The 19,891-nt window shown below is 36.0% G+C and overlaps 2 protein-coding genes across 2 annotated transcripts in view; both read left to right on the top strand.

Annotated features, from left to right (window-relative positions):
* The window catches only part of LOC133204393 (polycystin-2-like), a 271,638-nt gene that overhangs the window by 111,341 nt on the left and 140,406 nt on the right, over positions 1-19,891 (top strand). The gene's annotated exons all lie outside the window — the stretch shown is intronic.
* On the top strand, positions 11,178-11,618 carry LOC133204439 (uncharacterized). The gene has a single exon (XM_061340166.1). It carries the CDS (start codon positions 11,178-11,180, stop codon positions 11,616-11,618), a length of 441 nt encoding a protein of 146 aa, XP_061196150.1.

Raw genomic sequence — 19,891 nt, forward strand, 5'->3', positions numbered from 1 at the left:
AAAGTTAATCCTCAAAGTTTGCATAAAAATATACATTTTTTGGTTACCAAAAATATGGAGCAATGGCCCACTATACCTTAAAAATATACATTTATGACATAACATTCGCATCTTTTCGAGAAATACTTGAAGTCCATTAAGTCAAGGGTCATATCACAAACATGATTTAAATGCCACTATTCATCAGGACTTGTGTAGTCTAGTGGTTAGCGTGCAAGTCTCGAAAGAAAATAATACTCACTCAGACAGGATTTTTATTGCTAGGGTTCGAACCCACGAATACATTAATTTTTTTAATAAAAGAATAAATTTTGCCGAGAAAATTTTCCTCAGAAAAGTTTTGTTTATCATAATTTCATAAATTTCAATAATGAGAACTTTACTCTAAACACTAAATTCACAAACTGAACATGATTTTTATATATCTGAAGCTATAGGCTTTCTGCACGCTATGTTCACCCATCTCCTTAGTATATACGTCCCTGTGAGAACACGTAGTACAGTCAATGAATGTTTTGTTATACCTTTTACTTTTTATTTTGACATATCTTGCGCTGGCTTCCATGTTTGCGATAATTGATAAGAGATGGCAGATCCTGCCTTCAGTGTGACCTTAGAAACGTCATAGCGGTCCAATATCTCATCGACAGGTTTAATATCTCACTAAGCAGTCCTCCTCCTAGCAAAGAAATTTATTAGCTTGGGGCAGCTTTCTTAAGACTATCTTACGACAAAGGTCTGTCTCAACTATTAATTATATCCAAAATCTTATTTCGGGGGTTGGGGATAAAAGGGAGGGGGGCTTGTTAGGTTCTTTTTTTCACAACCAAATTTTATTAATACATAAACACATTACTATGATTTAACTATACCACAACAAAAAGGGGCGACCAGACTTTCAATGAACATTTTCAACTGTGAAAAGTCGTGTTTGGAAAAAAGGGGTGGACAGCTCCCCCTGATACTACGTGCCTGAAACTTTCATAAGGAACTATACCGGTATGAACCTCTTGGGAGACCCAAGACAGAGATCCAAGTTCCGAAACCTTTTTGCACATTTACATGATTTGGCTTATTATATGCAAAAGGAAATTGAAGGAACTGTAAAGTTTCTATTAAAGATATATTTGAGATCCCTCTTCAGAATCCCAGGTCTTCTATTTCAAAATGTTCTGTGAAAAACTGTAACACCTGTGATGTTTTGATTACTAACACTTCTTTTACTAGTAATCTTACTGGACAGAGTTTCTATACCAAAACTTCGGAAAATCTGAACTGCAAATCTTCTAATGTTGTCTACGGAATAGAATGTAATCTTTGTGGGCTTATTTATGTTGGTGAAACCAAGAGTTCACTTAATAGAAGAATGTAGGGGCATAGATTTCAAATTAACTATGGGGGCCAACAGCTTCTCCACAAGTACTTTATTTTACCTGATCATTGTATTTTATCAATGAATGTTAGAATTCTAGAAAAAAGATTTACCATCATACTAATAGCCCATCACTGAGCACACCTTTCCGTAGACAACGAGAAGAATATTGGATTAGAAAACTAGACACGGCCTTTCCACATGGATGCAGTGACAATGTCGATAGTGTAAGGAATCTTTTCAGTCTACAATGTAGCAATGTAAATGTGATGGGGCTTTTAAACAATACACAGAGACGCAAGCGTTGTCATGAACATCAGTTAAAATAAACCTATTATACACGATGTCTCCTTTGATTCACTAATAACTAAATAAACAATTAGGTCTTCATCACATTCTCACCAAACTTTACACTGTCCCTTTGAAACATTTGAATAGTCTATTTGAAAAAGTCAGGGAAAGTCCCTATTTTGGATTTTTCACCAGAATACCGGATCCAATCTGTGATTATGGGTATTGCAAATCATAGGCTTTTTGAACCGCCACATTTTACGGAAGGAAATATTGCTACAACAACTCGTTTTTCCTTAAAATTTAATAGTCCTTCAAAGGAATTGACGCCGTTAATATAATATTGACTATTGCTTCCAAACTTTTTAATTACAAGAAAACTCTTCAGGGTCTAGATATCGAACACCTGAAACATAATCCTCCAACGTGTTCATGTTCTTCTTCATCCTGCAACTATAGTCCTGCTGGACACGTTATTACTGGTAACGTAAATATAGTTAATAAAATAACTATGAGGATCTTAAATCACTTATTTTAAAAAGTTTAAAAGTTTAAAAAAATTATTTAAAAATTTAGGGAACCGCGATCTTTCAACTGGCGTCATATATAATTTCATAAATATTATGAATTCTGTGGAAGATTACGCCAGGCGATGGGCCAAACATGAAAAAAGAGTACCTTGACACTTTGTCAGAATGGATTAAAAGTATCAAATGAATGTTGCAATCTCGCATTAAGCGATTGAGAGGCAATATGAAAACCATCTGTGCTTCTGTGTTCAATAATTAAGAGAGTTAAAGAGACTACCCGATCAGTTTTTACTGGTCCCTGATGACAAAGCAGGTAACAACATTGTCTTTGTTTGTAAGGCTTATTATTTTAATTGCATTTTAGAGGAACTGGGATTTAATTCTGGTAATACAACTTATACCCATAGCTCCCTTTATAAGGAGGACATTTTTCAAAATCATAGGTCAGTTTTAAATATTTTTAATATTCCCAACAATCAAAATGAATTTGAATTACCATACCTATATACGGAATTCCTGAACTTCATAAAATCCATTAAAAACAAAGATACATAGTGGGTTCCAGTAAATGTTCTACAACCTCTTTCTTTACTCCTCACTAAAATGTTAACAGCAGTGAAGGAAAAACTTCAAGAGTACTGTACAACAATATATTCGAGAAGATGTGTAAATCAGATGTGGATACTTAAAAACTCCTAAGAACTTTTAGAAAATTTGAAATCACAAAATTTTACCAAAATTAAAACGTACGACTTTTCAACAATTTATATAACCATTCCCCATGATAAATTAAAGTCCAGACATCATTGACAGCTCCTTTTTCAATAAAAATGGAACTCATAAATTTATTACCTTGTCATTGGTCACCTGCAAAATTATTTTGTGAAAAAAGAATTCTGATTGTACACACAAGTACTCTGAAGTTGATATTAAAAAGATGCTTGAGTTTCTGGTTGACAATATCTATGTAGATTTTGGAGACCAGGTCTTCCAACAATCTGTCTGGATTCCCATGGGTACCAATTGTGCCCCGTTATTAGCAGACCTATTTTTGTATTCATATGAAGAAGAATTTATTCAAAATCTTATATATAAGAAGAAAACACTAGCTGTGGCTATCGACAACGTATTATCAATTAACAATAGTTTCTGCATATAATAACTGGATATATCCCAGTGAGCTTGAAATAAAAGATACCACAGAGTCTGACACATTTATTTCATATTTGGATATTTTGCTAGAAAAAAAAAACAAATGGTAACCTAACAACCAAGCTTTATGATAAACTAGATGCCTTCAACTTTAAATCGTCAACTTCCCTTACTTATGTAGCAATATACCCTTATCACCTGCAAATGAGGTTTATGTCTCTCAGTTGATTCAATACAGAAGGGTATGCTATTGACAAACAAGTTGATGAAACAAGAATATCAACAATCTCGTTTAAAGTCATCATTTCGTACGTTTTATGGTCGATACAATGACCTTATCAGCAAATACAATCTATCATTAAGTCAAATGCTGACTGACGTTTTTCATACTAATTGTTAGGCCATTATTTATACACTGAACTGTCTATGGATTTTTTCGTTTTTTTCCCCGATCATAAGGAGCACATGGCGGAATTGACCGGACGGCAGGGAATGCTCACTCCCCCATGGCACTCCGATGTTTTACAGGTCCGTGTTTGTTCTGTTCCTGATTTCTATTGTTTGAATGGACCTTTGAGCTTGAATACTGTTCGTTATATCCATATTTCATTCAAAACAATTTTTCAAAGAAACCTAGTATATCATGGCCAAAAGGAGAAAAAGACGTAGTGTGCGGCAGCTTTAATGAAGATGTCAGTAAGATACATCCTCTAGACAATTACAAGGAAGGTAGAATGGAAGATGCGAGCATTAACCAGCAATTTGTACACCATAAGGAGAGAATTTTGTGACTGAGAAAGGAAACGTCAAAAGGCAGATCATAAACCAGACTCCTAACAAACAGGAAAGGAAATGACACCAGCAGCAAACAGTTTAGAACGGCAATTGATTGGGAGAAGGCAGAGATAGCAATCTTGACTGATGTTATCAGTTCAGAGCTTTTAAATTCAGGAGGACAGAGAATTTGAGAAAGAAGATTAAGCAAAGGTAGAAAAACAGGGCTTTTCAGGATCTGCTTTATCAGAAGCCTTATAATAATAATAATAATAATAATAATGTCCTTTATTTATACAGGATAGCACAATTAGTTTATAAAACTAGTTTACATTGTGGTCCTGAAAACGTTTATACAGACAGCAAGGGTATGTACAGAAGCAAATAAATATTAAAGAATATGAAAAAAGCGTGGTCTAATAAAAATAATATTTACACATGATATAATGCAAAAATTCCATAAAACTGAACATAATCAATGAGGTGTTTGGTACAATTGAGTTAGTTTGTAGACTGAAAATAATTTCTGATATATGCTGATTTAAAACTTTGTAATGGGGGATTACACTTTAAAAATTCTGGCAATTCATTCCATATTTGCGAGCCGTAAATTGTAAAAGATCTTCTATAATGGTATGGCTATCTTATGGGTGAGATAAGGTCAGGGAAACTTCACTGTCCCAAGGAAGAACTTGAGGCATGCTAGTACGGATTATTTGCATACAACACATGCTGAAAAAAGGCGATAAAAGGGAAGATCAAAGCGCCAGATCCATATCCATAGGAGATAAGTGTAGATCTTTTGCAGACGTTGATGGATGTGAAGGAGATAACATGGAAGGAGGTAAAAAATATAGTAAACACAGTAAAATCAGGTTCAGCCCTTGGGCAAATGCGGATTCCGTATAGAGTGCACAAGAAGTTGCCAAACTGCAGAGTAAAGTATGGAAGTTTAACATGTGTTAAGAGGAAAGGAACAATATTATCACCCTGGAGAGAGAAAGATGGGTGCCAAGGAGAAGGACTTAGAGATAATCAGCCAATTTAGGACCATATCTCTGTTGAACTTCGAAGGGAACATTTTTGAACAATGAGTATATAGATGCATCCATCCAGAAGGCAGGCATACTAGTACATCGTTTTTATTTTGGTATGTGGCGCATGTAAGATAAGCCAGCCCATCAATGAGGCCAAAGAAGACAAGGATAATCATGCTTAAGTATGGTTAGACATAGTCAATGCCTATGAATCCGTCCACATAAGCATTCTGAAACTGCGTTGGAGCTCTACAATGCACAGAAAACGTGTAGCAGATTGTCAAAAGTTACTTTGAAAGGGATACAGATCCGATTTACCGTGGATGAGTACACTACATCCTCAGAGAAGTACGAGTAGGGAATAGGAGTCCACAGCTAAAACATAGGAAAAGCTGAATCGTTGATGGACAGAGTGTAAGACTGAGAGCTGGAAGTTAATCTAAACAAGCTGTTTGTTTTCCCAGAAATGGTGGAAGCATCCATGCAACAAAACGCAGAATTAATCTCTAGGCATTTATTGACAATAATCGTTATAGAACTGACCATGGGAGGAGCTGTGCAAGGAGGCGCATGAAAGGAAGAGTCTCGAGTATGCAGACTTCATAGCAGAATGTCTGGATCGAGGATGGAGTGTTTGGCTGTTCTTTGTTAAGACTGGACGTAGAGTGGATTCCAGCATTATCGATGTGGAAGCTGTTCCAACATTTATAGAAATAGAAAAAAAGAAAGTATTGAGACGACTAGGATAAGCTGCATAGAAAACATCACGCTGACATTGCACTGAAGAGAATATCTTTGTCGGAAGACAGGAATCATCGAGGAGTGGATTAGCCACCAATTCTGACCTATCAACTGAGGGATGTTTTGGTTCAGGGTCGAAAATCTGAGGTATGTTGGAGATCATCTGATGACGATAGGAACCGACAGACGAGTACAAGTGGTAGACAATAGGAGTTATAGGCATAAACTTTGATGCTGAAGCGTTAATCAGTAGAACACCATCCACTGTATGTGAATACAAATTTTCTGGGTAAAGAGTGACTGCACAGGAAAGACAGGATGACGATAAAGGAGGAGCGGTGATACTAGGAAAACAGACGGCATCCAGGAACAGATTGGTTGCGGTTACCAAGGAGTAGGTTCCCTTGGTCACTTAAAGGGAACACCGAAAGAGCTAGGAGGAGACAAGAAAATAAATCAATTTCCCCATAGCCTCACGAGGGGATAAAAGGATGAGAGGTTCGAACAGGCAGATCTTATGGACAGACACTTGCTACTTGCTACGGATGATAATAGTAGTGTTTCCGAATCACTCCCTTGGTTCCTTAAGCCAAAGGTTTAAAGGTATAGATACCGTCAATAAAAAGCTTAACGATAACGAACTGTAATTAATCTCATAAATCCCAAACACAATACGAATCGCAAACACGAAAAAAGAAATGGAAACACCAGAGGTGGGATCAGGTATCTAGAATAAATAAGCTTCCCTTATCGACAGGTCGATCCTTCTGTATTGATTATCTGTCGTCAAAATTGTGTACATACTTTAGTTACACTTTTAATCATAAAAAGACTAGTGTTGCATTCTAAAATATTTCAAGTTGAAGTCTACACTCTACACCGAGTATTTCCTACAGATATTCCCAAACCGCTGCATCCTTTTTTCAAATTATAGATAAGCTCTACAGTGCCTAGATATTGAACCAGTCAAAATAAAATCCTCCTTGGTGTTCTTGTTCTTCGTCTTCTTCCAGCTATAGTGCTGCTGGACACATCATTATAAATATTATTGAAAATGACATTATGAAAGCATTCATTTAAACAGATCCCAAATCCAGGGAGCTCTGATCGTTCAAATGGCGACAAAAGTTCATTCAATGATGCGTTCGCCGAGGAGCATGCCAAAACAATGAGCTAAATATGAAGGATAAACCTCTAAAGTCGGTAAGATAGAGAAAGAGTTTAAAATGTACTGATTTATTAAAAGTATCGTATTTGAAAATTAAAAAAGGCAATTTACTAGTATCTATACCATCTATCCTCCCATTATCAATAGAATGGACATGATAACAAGATATACTATAAGAACCATATGTAATGTATCCAGCTGACAAAGTTTGTAGACAACATAGTCTTTGTTTCTAAGGCTCATCATTACAACGGCATTTTAAAACATGGCTTGAATTACAGATCTGGAAATCCTATTAAAAGTCACAGCGACCTTTCAAATGATGGCACTTCTGAAAGTCAGGTTTCAATTTGACATCATAGACAGCAGCTTCTTCAATAAAAATGGAACTAGGAAATTGTTATATCGTGTGATTGGTCTACAATTTTACTGTCGTGGATTATCCGCGCTTTTATATAGCGTTTACTTAATTGTGACGTCATAGTGCTTTAGATTGTTACGTTTCTATAGATAATAACAAGTCTCAAAATAACTTACTTTACGATCAAGACGTGTTTTTATACCTTTTCTATACATTCCACAACATTTTGGTGCTATGGCCGAGGGAATTCTACATACGATGGAAGGAAGACTCAAAGCTATATGTGTCGGCAACAGAGCAGTAGTACAAAACTATTTGGAAGATTTTCGGGCCTAAAAGAAAATCCAGTCAGAGAAGAAATCGTCGAGGAAATCAGCGTCTATCGCTGAAAAGGCAGACCCTACAAGAATTGAACGACCATATATTGGAGACCCTATCTGAAGAGGACATCGAAACAGAAATCGCAAATACAGATGAGTACATGCATGAATTAGATTGTAAAATTAAGCAGACTGAAAAATTTACAGAAAAACTTTGAACGTCAATGCTGAGTGTTTTATACCTGCCACAGAAATTTATGATAATAATGTTAACACGTCACCTACAATGAAGTCAAGTGACATGGTTAGTGAGAATATTTTGAACAATTTCCCTGCTTCTGATCTCAATACACAAAGTAGCCAGCAAAATGTTTTGTCATTATCACCCCAACACGCTACGAATAATCACAGATTGCCAAAGTTAGATCTTCCGCATTTTTACGAGGATGTATTAGAATGGAATACATTTTGGGATTCTTACGAATTAACGATTCATTGCAATCATACTTTGACGCCAATTCAAAAGTTTAGTTATCTCAAAGCTCAATTACGCGACACAGCAGCACAAACCATAGAATGATTTGCGCTTACAAATGCTAATTACGAAAAGGCCATAAACTTGCTCAAAGAACGATTTGGTCAGTCTCAGAAAATTAGCAACTCTCATGCTCCCAGAAATGACGCCATTATAGTTTAAGAAATTATGGGGACTTCATAGAATCTCATGTCAGAAGCTTGGTATGCCTAGGGCAAAGACAAGAGATATTTAAAGCTTTGCTTATTCCAGTCATAACCAACAAGCTACCAGCTGAAATTAGAAAAAAAATGCACATGAGTACGATGGTGACAACATTTCACTACAAAATCTCTGTAAAGCTATCATCAAAGAAGTTAAAGTTCTCGAAACAGGCCAGATTGAAAACAGGGATGGATTTCACACAACAGCAATATTTCTTTCCAGTGCCGCAAAGAAACAACTCAACGTTCACATAATCAGAAAAAAAGAGAGTCGACGTCTCATGTTGAAACAAAAGAGGTGAAGAGCCGCCCATGCATCTATTGCTGCACAGAGAATCATTTTCCAGGGGATTGTAAGAAAGTTGGCTATTTCCATTCTTATGTCGATACGATATATCCTGTTGAGCTTGAGATAAAAGATACCACAGAGTCGGACACATCTGTTTCATATTTGGATATTTTACTTGAAAAAGACGTTAATGGTAATCTAACAACCAAGCTTTATGATAAACGTGATGACTTTAACTTTTCAATCGTCAACTTCCCTTACTTATGCAGCAATATACCTTCATCACCTGCCTACGGGGTATATATATATCTCAGTTGATTTGATACGCAAGAGCATGCTCTATGTATGTACAATTTTTAAAACGAGGTAAATTATTGACAAACAAGTTGATGAAACAAGAATATCAGCTCTCTCGTTTAAAGTCATCATTTCGTAAGTTCTATGGTCGATACAATGACATTGTCAGCAAATACAATTTATCATTGAGTAAATGCTGACTGACGTTTTTCATACTAATTGTTAGGCCATTATTTACACACTGAATTGTCGACGGATTTTTCCGTTATTTCCCGATCATGACAAGGAGCACACGGCGGGTGTGACCGGTCTGCAGGGGATGCTCACTCCTCCATGGCACCTGATCCCACCTCTGATGTTTAGAGGTCCGTGTTTGCTCTGCTCCTATTTTGTATTGTTTAATGGACTTTTGAGCTTGAATACTGTTCATTATCTCCATATATTTCATTACAGACGTAAGTAGAAGATTTGACATCTTGAGACGGAAGAAATTGTATTTCAACTGCTTGGGAAAACACCGCGCCTCAGATTGTAAATCCCGCAACAGGTGTAAAAAAGTGTCAGAAGAAACACCACACAAGTATATGCGACGTGAAACTAACGAGTGACAGAGACATGCCCACAAAATTAACAAGTGTCAACATCGTAGAAAGGAATAGGAAGCCAGAAACCACAGTACTGAACATCGACCTACAAGTGTTTTACTGAAAAAAAGCTATATCGCTCCGGTGAGTCATCCGATGCTAATATCTTATTTGATGAAGGATCGCAAAGATCGTTCATAACAGGAAAAAAAAAACTTGAGTTAGAAATCACACACAAATGAAATCTGAAGCAATTATACTATCTACCGTTGGAAAAACTGGAAGTGTCCAGTATCTAGATAGTCAACCATCGATTTGATAACCGACTCAGGCGAATTGATCGCTATTAATGTTCTGATAGTACCATCCATAGCAAAATCTCTAACTAGCTTCCACACATCTGAAGTGATAAGACTTCCATACCTTCAAGGACTAAAATTAGCGCAGCCGGTTTTAATTGATAGCGAATTTGTAATTTCGATTTTAATCGGAGCAGATCAGTACTGGAGAAAACCAAGTCATCCGGGAATCAGGACCATCTGCTGTGAAGATTGGATTTCTGCTGTCAGGACCAACTTCTCAGTCATCTTGTACAGACAGTGTCAGTAAATATATACAACGTATGTCAGTAAAAATATACAACGTAATGGCTATGCATACGTCAGTAGAACAAGCACTGGAACCTTCTGGAAACAAGAAAACATTGGAATCAAGGACAAGCCAGATAAGAACGAGCCCAGTGATAAAGTCAAGATGTACCAAGATAAGTGCATCGAATTTCGATACGGCAAATTCTAATTGCCATGGAAACACGACCATTCTTAGCTACCATCGAATTATGGTATTGCACTGAAAAGAACCCAAAGCACAAAGACTAAGAGCAACCCGCGACTTCTGAAGAAATACAGTGAGATATTCAAGAACTAGGAACGAAAAGAATTTATAGATAAGGTACCAGAGGATATCCAGTTCTGCAAGCGAAACTGATTCTATTGAGTACTTTCGGGAATCAAGGAAGATCATGATGGATGGATGCAGGAATGAAACTGAGATCATGGGCATCGAACAGTCAGATACTTCACACAGAAGCCATTTATCATGGATTGCACGACTCGGACGAAGTAATAAAATTACTAGGATTACGCTGGGACCCAATGTACAACAAATTGTCATTTGCGAAACGAGAAATACTTAAACTTGAGACCGTTACAAAGAGATTGATACTACAATACTCATCACAAATCACTTGGTATTCTGAGTTCAGTCACGATGAGAGCCAAGATATTGTTACAGTCATTTTGGGAACAAAGATATGAATGGGACAACCCAGTATCAGATGAAATTTGTAGGACTTGGAATTATCTTGCAAATGATCAGAACATCACATCATCAGTTCAATTTCCGAGGAAATATTTCAACAAGATGGACGATGAAACAACACTACACATCTTTGCAGACGCCAGTACCAAGTCTTATGGAGCCGCTGCATATACATCTGTAATAGAAGAGAATTAAAATTATTCATGGCCAAAAACAGAGTGGCACCACTTACTAGTAAATCACTCACACTTCCACAGTTAAAACTGACGGCAGCATTGATCGCTGCAAGAATGCGAAATCACCTGCAAAACTCATTACGAGAAATGAATATTGTCTACTGGCCAGACAGCCAAATCGTCTTGCACTGGTTGTCTAACAAGAAACTGTTGAAAATGTTCGTGTCAAACAGAATATTTGAAATTTGCGAATTATGTAGCGCATTCACATGGAAAAACTTTCCCACACACGACAACCCTGCTGATCTACAGATTCGAGAACTAGACGCATCTTCATTCACGATCAATGCCTTGTGGAAATTCGGATCATCATGGGTTTGCAACAGAGAAGCATGGTCATGTTGGAAACCTCATCAGATGTCAGTCAGATCAGATGAAAGGTACGGCCTTTCCCTATGGATGCAATGACAATGTCGATAGAGTTAGGAATCTTTCCAGTCCACAGTGTAACAATGTAAATGTGATGGGACTTTTTAACCATACATAGAGACGTAAGCGTAGTCATGGGCATCGGTTTTACAATAAACCTTTAATACACGATGTCTCTTTTGATTCATTACTACCTTATATATATCAACAGTTAGGTCTTCATCACAACCGCACCAAACTTTACTCTGTCCCTTTGAAACTTTTAAATAGTCTACTTGAAAAGTTTAGGAAAGTCCATTTTTTGATTCCTCAACACCAGAATACAGTTCAGATGATATGTGGTTATGGATATTGCAAATCATAGACTTCTTAAACCGCCCCGTTTTACAGAAAATATGTAGCTAAAACAACCTGTTGTTCCTTAAACTTCAATATGCCAACAAAGGAATTGACGCGGTTAATATATTTTTTTGTTTGTTTGTATGTTGTTTAACGTCCCTCTCGAGAATTTTTCACTCATATGGAGACGCCACCACTTGCCGGTGGAGAGCTGCAAATTTTGTCCTATACTCGACACTTACGGCCATTGAGCAGTGAGGGATCTTTTTCATGCCAGCACCTACTGCAACACGGGACTTCGGTTTATACGGTCTCATCCGAAGGACCGGTCTCCACGTCCCACAGTGGGATTCGAACCCGCGAAGTAAGGATGAACTCTTTACTCCGCGACTCTAGAGCAGACGCTCTAATCACTGCGCCACGCGGGCGACCGCCGTTAATATAAATAACGCGGTTAATATAAGTAATATTCTTAATCACAAAAGGGTTCAGTCTTGTATTCCAGCATATTTTAAATTGAAGACTACTAGTATACCATATATTTCCTATAAATATACATCGACTATTGCTTCCAAACTTTTTAATTACAGGAAAACTTTGCAGAGCCTGGATATTAAGTATCTGATACCTAATCCTCCTTCCTGTTCATGTTCTTCTTCACTCTTCAACTGAAGTCATGCTGGACACGTCATTACTGGTGACGTAAATATAGTTAATAATGAAGACCTTAGATCACTAATTTTAAAAGGTCTTAAATATAGGGAACCCCGATCCTTCAACTGGCGTCGGAATTTCCTAAATATTATGGATTTTGTAGAGGATTACGCCAGGCGATGGGCCAGACATGAAAAAGAAGACCTTGACACGTTGTCAGAATGGATTAAATGTATCAGATGTATGTTAAAATCGCGCATTAAAAGATTTTGGGGCAATATGAGAACCATCTATCCTTCTGTATTCAATAATCCAGAATCGAAAAAAGAATTAGATAGATTACATGATCAGTGCGTACTGGTCCCTGCTGATAAAGCAGGTAACACATTGTCTTTGTTTCTTGTCGGCAGGGGATGCTCACTCCTCCTTGGCACCTGATCCCACCTCTGATGATTGGAGGTCCGTGTTTGCTCTGCTCCTATTTTGTATTGTTTGATGGACGTTTGAGCATGAATACTGTTCGTTATCTTTATATATTTCATTTGAAGGCTCATTATATTAAATGTATTTTAGAGGAACTTGGATTTAATTCTACAAGTGGTAATCCAACTTATACTCAAAGTCTCCTTTCTAAGGAAGAAATTCTTCAAAATCATATGTCAGTTTTGAATATTTTTAATATTCCAAACAACCAAAATGAATTTGAATCACCATGTCTATATTGGATTCCGAAACTTCATTAAAATCCTTACAAAAAAAGATACATAGCGGGTTCCAGTGAATGTTCAACCCAGCCTCTCTCTTTACTCCTCACTAAGATATTAACAATAGTTAAGGAGAAACTTCAAGAGTACTGTACAACAATATATTCGAGAAGTGGTGTAAATCAGATATGGATACTTAAAAATTCCAAGGAACTTTTGGAAAATTTTAAATCAAAAGATTTTACCAAAATCACCAGCTTAAAAACTTACGACTTTTCAACTTTATACACAACCATTCCCCACGATAAATTAAAGTGCAGGCTTTTTTATATCATTGACAGATGCTTTTTCAATAAAAATGGAACTCGTAAATGTACTTACCTTGTCATTAGTCATTTGCAAAATTATTTTGTTAAAAAACATTCTGATTGTACACACAAGTACTCTGAAGTTGACATTAAAAAGATGCTTGAGTTTCTGATTGACAATATCCATATGGTTTTTGGAGACCAGGTCTTCCAACAATCTATTGGAATTCCCATGGGTACCAATTGCGCCCCGTTATTAGCAGACTTTTTTTGCATTCATATGAAGCAGAATTGTCCAAAATCTTATACGTGAAAAGAGGAAAACACTTGCTGTTGCCTTCAACTCGACGTTTAGATATATCGACAATGTATTGTCAATTAACAATGGTTATTTCCATTCTTATGTCGATACGGTGAGCTTGAGATAAAAGATACTGCAGAGTCTGACACATCTGCTTCATATTTGGATATTTTACTTGAAAAAGACGTTAATGGTAATCTAACAACAAAGCTTTATGATAAACGTGATGACTTTAACTTTTCAATCGTCAACTTTCCTTACTTATGCAGCAATATACCTTCATCACCTGCATACAGGGTTTATATCTCTCAGTTGATTCGATACGCAAGAGCATGCTCTATGTATGTACAATTTCTAAAACGAGGTAAATTATTGACAAAAAAGTTGTTTGAAGACAGTTGTTTTTCATACTAATTGTTTTGTCATTATTTATATACTGAATTGTCGACGGATTTTCCGTTAATTCCCGATCATGACAAGGAGCACAGGACTGGTATGACCGGTCGGCAGGGATGCTTACTCCTCCATGGCACCTGATCCCACCTGATGTTTTGGAGGTCCGTGTTTGCTCTGCTCCTATTCTGTATTGTTTAATGGACTTTTGAGCTTGAATACTGTTCGTTATCTCCATATATTTCATTCTATAAACTTTTTAGCCTTGGCTGGCTTCTGACAAATTAAATGGAGGTTTTTATTAGTCGTTACTATGACCTTGTTTGCAAAAACAACCTAACATTGGGTCGTTATTTTACTTGCAAATTTCATACCGACTGTAAGGCTATTTTTAAGACTATATTTGACGACGGATTATTCCGTTTATCTGATGAATACATAGGGCTCACGGAGGGTGTGACCGATCGACGGGAATGCTTACTCTTCCTAGGCACCTGCAAGCATGTTTAAAAAACTTTCCTAAAATTATCTGAAGAAAATCCTAAGAATAATCTTAGAAAAATTTTAGGATGATCCTAAGACAAATTTAGGCATGTAAATCAAAGCTGATTTAGGATCCTCCTAAACTAAGACGTGTTATTAATAAGTGAGTGTGAAATGGTCGTACATAAATTTAACAATGGACGTACAGGGGAAAATAAAAGTTTATTACACTGAACAAAACCCTTTGTGGGTGCCTTTATTAAGATAAAATTAAATGAAAATGAGAATAAATGAGTAAAACTTGATAGGATATACTTTTTACATTATGGGTACCCTAACAGAAATTAACTGTTGTCTTAAAATATAGCAATTTTTTAAATACATTGTTTTACTATGAATCTTTATTAAACATTTGGGGGTGGGGGGATGGGGGTGGGGAGAAGGGGGTGTTAGATCAACCATAAAATTACGTTTAAAATCATAGTAATAACATCTGAATATATACAGATTATATTACCTATTACCGGTTATATGACAAAATATATAGGAAAATGAAATTTAACGATTTGAAATTCATAGTCAGTAAAAACTGATACTTTAAGGGTAATATACAGTTAATTATAGTATTTCTTTTTATCAGAGCATGACTGTTATAGAATATCATTTATTCATCCTGAATTATGAAAGGAACTCGAGATTTGTTCGTGGATATTAACAATACTATACTATATTCAATCAAACCCGTTCATTTTATTCATTTTTTTTAAATTTCCTTTTCATTCTAAGAAGAAGAAAATCATTTCAGCATTTAGATATTTCAACGACGAGTAACATATTAATGCGATGTTCATTTCAATTATTCATGTCGACTCGACACCCCCCCCCCCCCCCGTAATGGCAAACTAACCACTAAACTATATGACAAATGTGATAACTTTAGCTTTTCCGTCGTCATCTTCTGATTTTGTAGTAATACTAGTGTTCTATGGTCACCTGCTTATAGTGTTTTTTTTCTGAATAAACACCTATTAATTGTCCCCTCAAACACAGACCTCATCGAAAATTTTTCATGATGATTTTTTGACAAATTTTTGATTTCCCCATCCCGTGCTTACATCTGAATCTCAGACAAAATTTATCGCGAATGAGAAGGTCACCAATAACAATTAAATATTACAAAATTTTACCCATCCCAAATTTCCTCGACGTTATTGAACAATTAGACGAAAGTTGGAAATATTCGATTGGTTGATTGATTATTATTGTTTAACGCCGAGTCGGCAATATTTCAGCCATATTTTGGAAATGTTCGAAATATTCGTGAGACAATTTTTTGTCGCCATTTTTATAATATAATATGATATAACATAATATGATCCACCTCTGTATTTCCAGGGGCCCATGATTTGTCCTGTTAACATTTATATTGTTAATAGAAATTGTGAGATTCACTGTTCATGATCTTCATATTTTACATGGTGGAAATAGATTGGAAGCTGGAACAAGGTGTACATCTGGTAAGTTTGTAATGACATTAGAAGACTGAGGTACACCATACAAGAAGCCAACGTCGTATTATGAACATACCCATCGCGAAGAACCTCCTGATAAGATGTATGAGGATCAGAGCCAGGAGACAACCCACAATGTAAAGAGACTCTCTCCATGCCTGAGTTCTAAGACACCATGGAATATCGATGGATCAAAGGGGGAAAATATGCGGACTTAGATTCTACCATAGTGATTTGAAGGGAATTAATTCCGATCTCCTTGATTGGACTCTCTGTAAAGTTCTCTCTATCTCCGATGGAGAATGTCAGAGTTAGGAGGTTCTTACAGGCGTTATGAGAGTGAAATTATTCATCTAGATCCGAAAAACTAAAGTTTATCAATATGTAAAATATTGGTGATAGTTTAAAGGGTCACACCAACAACAGAAATTTTTGTAGAGGTTGAAAGATATCATAAACAAAATACTAGTGGTCTCCAATTCAAAGCATAATACCGATACATGGAATCCCAAACGAATAGGGGGGTTTTCTATAAGTAATACATCTTATATTTCAAAAATTAAACATTTTTTTTAAAACAATCATACCTTGGAGAGTACTTTCTAAATTGATAAATTGACCGAGGTTGAGTTTTTTCTATAAAGAGAATCATCCCCCAAAGATTACTTTCTATAAGGTAAATTGACCAAAGAGGAGATTTTCTGTATAAAAAGTCATCCCCGGAAATCAATTTTTAACTGATTAATTGACCGAGGGAGGAGATTTCTCTACATAGAAAATAATCCCCCACTGATTACTTTCTATATTTTAGACTGTAGTGAGCACCATATACAAAATATTCATACATTCATTAACATCCTTCAAAGAGTTGTGCGATCTATTATATTTTAATCACTAATTCACATAAGCATATCTATTTTTTTTTTTTTTTAGATCTAGGGTGAAAATGTCATTCTCTTAAAATTTACAACAATATATCGGTGTTTGATTAAAAGACAATAAAGAGGAAAAAAGAAAAAAATGTGAGGGTTCGAATAACTACATGTAGTTTACCATGAATAGTTTAGAACCTTTTCGTAGTGAAAAAAATGTGGTGTTCGTGCAGTTGTTTTGGCACTAAATCATAATATGAATTTTTTCAAAATTAGAATCTTTATAAAGATATCTTTTTAAAGAAAACTTTGGAACTAAAATTCTAAATCGACCTAACACTTTTTGGGTATGATCATACAAAAAGGTGAAGGTAACGAAAAGAGATCGATCTCAAAAAAGCCCTACAAACAATTTGTACAAATCTGTGAACAAGGCATAAAACATTCCAGCGGTGGGATTAATACCTACGAGGAGTAAGCTTCCCCTGTCGACCGGTCACACCCACCGTGAGCCCTATGTATTGATTAGGTACAGGGAATATTCCGTAGTCAAATTTAGTATAAATACCAAGGCCTAACAATTGGTATGAATATATGTCAGTCAAAACACGACCCAACGATAGTTCAAACACGATCAGTATGTACTGGTCCCCGCTGACAAAGCAGGTAACAACATTTTCCTTGTTTGTAAGGCTCGTTATTTGAATTGTATTTTAGAGGAACTAGGATTTAATTCTGCAAGTGACAATCCAACTGATACCCATAGCTCCCTTTGTAAGGATTGATTGATTATTATTGTTTAATACCGCGTCGGCAATACTTCAGCCATATTCCGGCGACCCTTTCTAAGGAGGATATTAGGAGGATATTCTTCAAAACCATATGCCAGTTTTAAATATTTTTAATATTCCCAAACAATCAAAATAAATTTGAATGACCATACCTATACTGGGTTCCTAAACTCTATAAAAATCCTTACAAACAAAGATACATAGCGGGTTCCAGTAAATGTTCTACCGAGCCTCTTTCATTACTCCTCACTAAAATATTAACAGCAGTTAAGGAGAAACTTCAGGAGTACTGTACAACAATTATATTTGAGAAGTGGTGTAAATCAGATGTGGTACTTAAAAACTTCAAGGAACTTATAGAAAATTTGAAATCACAAAATTTTACCAAAATCAATAACATCAAAACGAGCAACTTTTTAACACTTTATATAACCATTCCCCACGATGAATTTAAGTCCAGGCATTCTGACATCATAGACAGCTGCTTTTTCAATAAAAATGGAACTAGTAAATTTACTTACCTTGTCATTGGTCATTTGCAAAATTATTTTGTAAAAAACATTCTGATTGTACAGACAAGTACACTGAAGTTGATATTAAAAAGATGCTTGAGTTTCTGATTGACAATATCCATGTAGTTTTTGGAGATCTGGTCTTTCAGCATTCTGTTGGAATTCCCCTGTGTACCTATTGCAACCCCTTATTAGCAGACCTATTTTTGTATTCATATGAAGCAGAATATATTCAATGACTTCTACATGAGAAGAAAACACTTGTGGCTTTCAACTCGACATTTAGATATATCGACGACGTATTATCAATTAACAAAAGTTACTTCCATTCATATGTCGACTCGATATATCCCAGTGAGCTTGAAATAAAACACATCTGTTTCATATTTGGATATTTTACTAGAAAAAGACTTAAATGGTAACCTAATAATAAAGCTTAATGATAAACGTTATGACTTCAATTTTTCAATCGTCAAATTCCCTTATGTATGTAGCAATATACCATTATCACCTGTATATGGGGTTTTTGTCTCCTAGTTGATTCAATACGCAAGAGCGAATAATTTCTAAAACGAAGCAAGCTATTGACAAACAAGTTGATGAAACAAGGATTCACTATCATTAATTCGAATGCAGACTGATGTTTTTTTAATACTAATTGTTAGGCCATTATTAACACATACTGAATTGTCCACGGATATTTCTGTTTTCCCGATCATGACAAGGAGCACAAGGTGGGTGTCGACAGGGGATGCTTACTCCTCCATGGCACCTGATCCTACCTCTGATGCTTTTAGAGGTCCGTATTTGCTCTGTTCTTGATCTGTTTTGTTTCAGTCGACTTTTGAGCTTGATAACTATTCATTATCTCCATATTTCAATTGATAAATTGATCAACGGAGGAAATTTTCTATGTATAGGACCATCTCACGTAGGATTATTTTCTTTATAATTTTTCTATGTAGACAATCATCCCTCTGGACTTTTTTCTTTTATGATCAATACTTACGGATGACGGCGGGTGTGACCGGTAAACAGGGAATGCTTACCCCTCCTAGGCACCTGTTCAATCTCTGGAATTTTTCTGGGGTCCGTGTTTATGCCCTGATCACAGTTTTGTATGATTTGTAGATTTTTTTGAGATCGTTTACTGTTCGTTATGTTCACCTTTTTTCCGTTCTATACGATGAATGATAAAGGAAGATTTTCTATTTAGACAGTCGTCCTCTGCGATTACTTTCTATATGAATTGAAGAAGATTTTCTATTTAGACAGTCGTCCTCCGCGATTACTTTCTATATGAATTGAAGAAGATTTTTTATTTAGACAGTCGTCCTCCGCGATTACTTTCTGTATGAATTGAAGAAGATTTTCTATTTAGACAGTCGTCCTCCGCGATTACTTTCTGTATGAATTGAAGAAGATTTTCTATTTAGACAGTCGT

This window comes from Saccostrea echinata, unplaced genomic scaffold, assembly GCF_033153115.1.
Source record: "Saccostrea echinata isolate AGI-Se365-2 ecotype Australia unplaced genomic scaffold, CSIRO_AGI_Sech_v1 ptg000053l, whole genome shotgun sequence".
Lineage (NCBI taxonomy): Eukaryota > Metazoa > Mollusca > Bivalvia > Ostreida > Ostreidae > Saccostrea > Saccostrea echinata.

Coding starts and splice junctions, on each gene's coding strand:
- LOC133204439 (XM_061340166.1), top strand. CDS start 11,178: ATGGCCAAAAACAGAGTGGCACCACTTACTAGTAAATCACTCACACTT.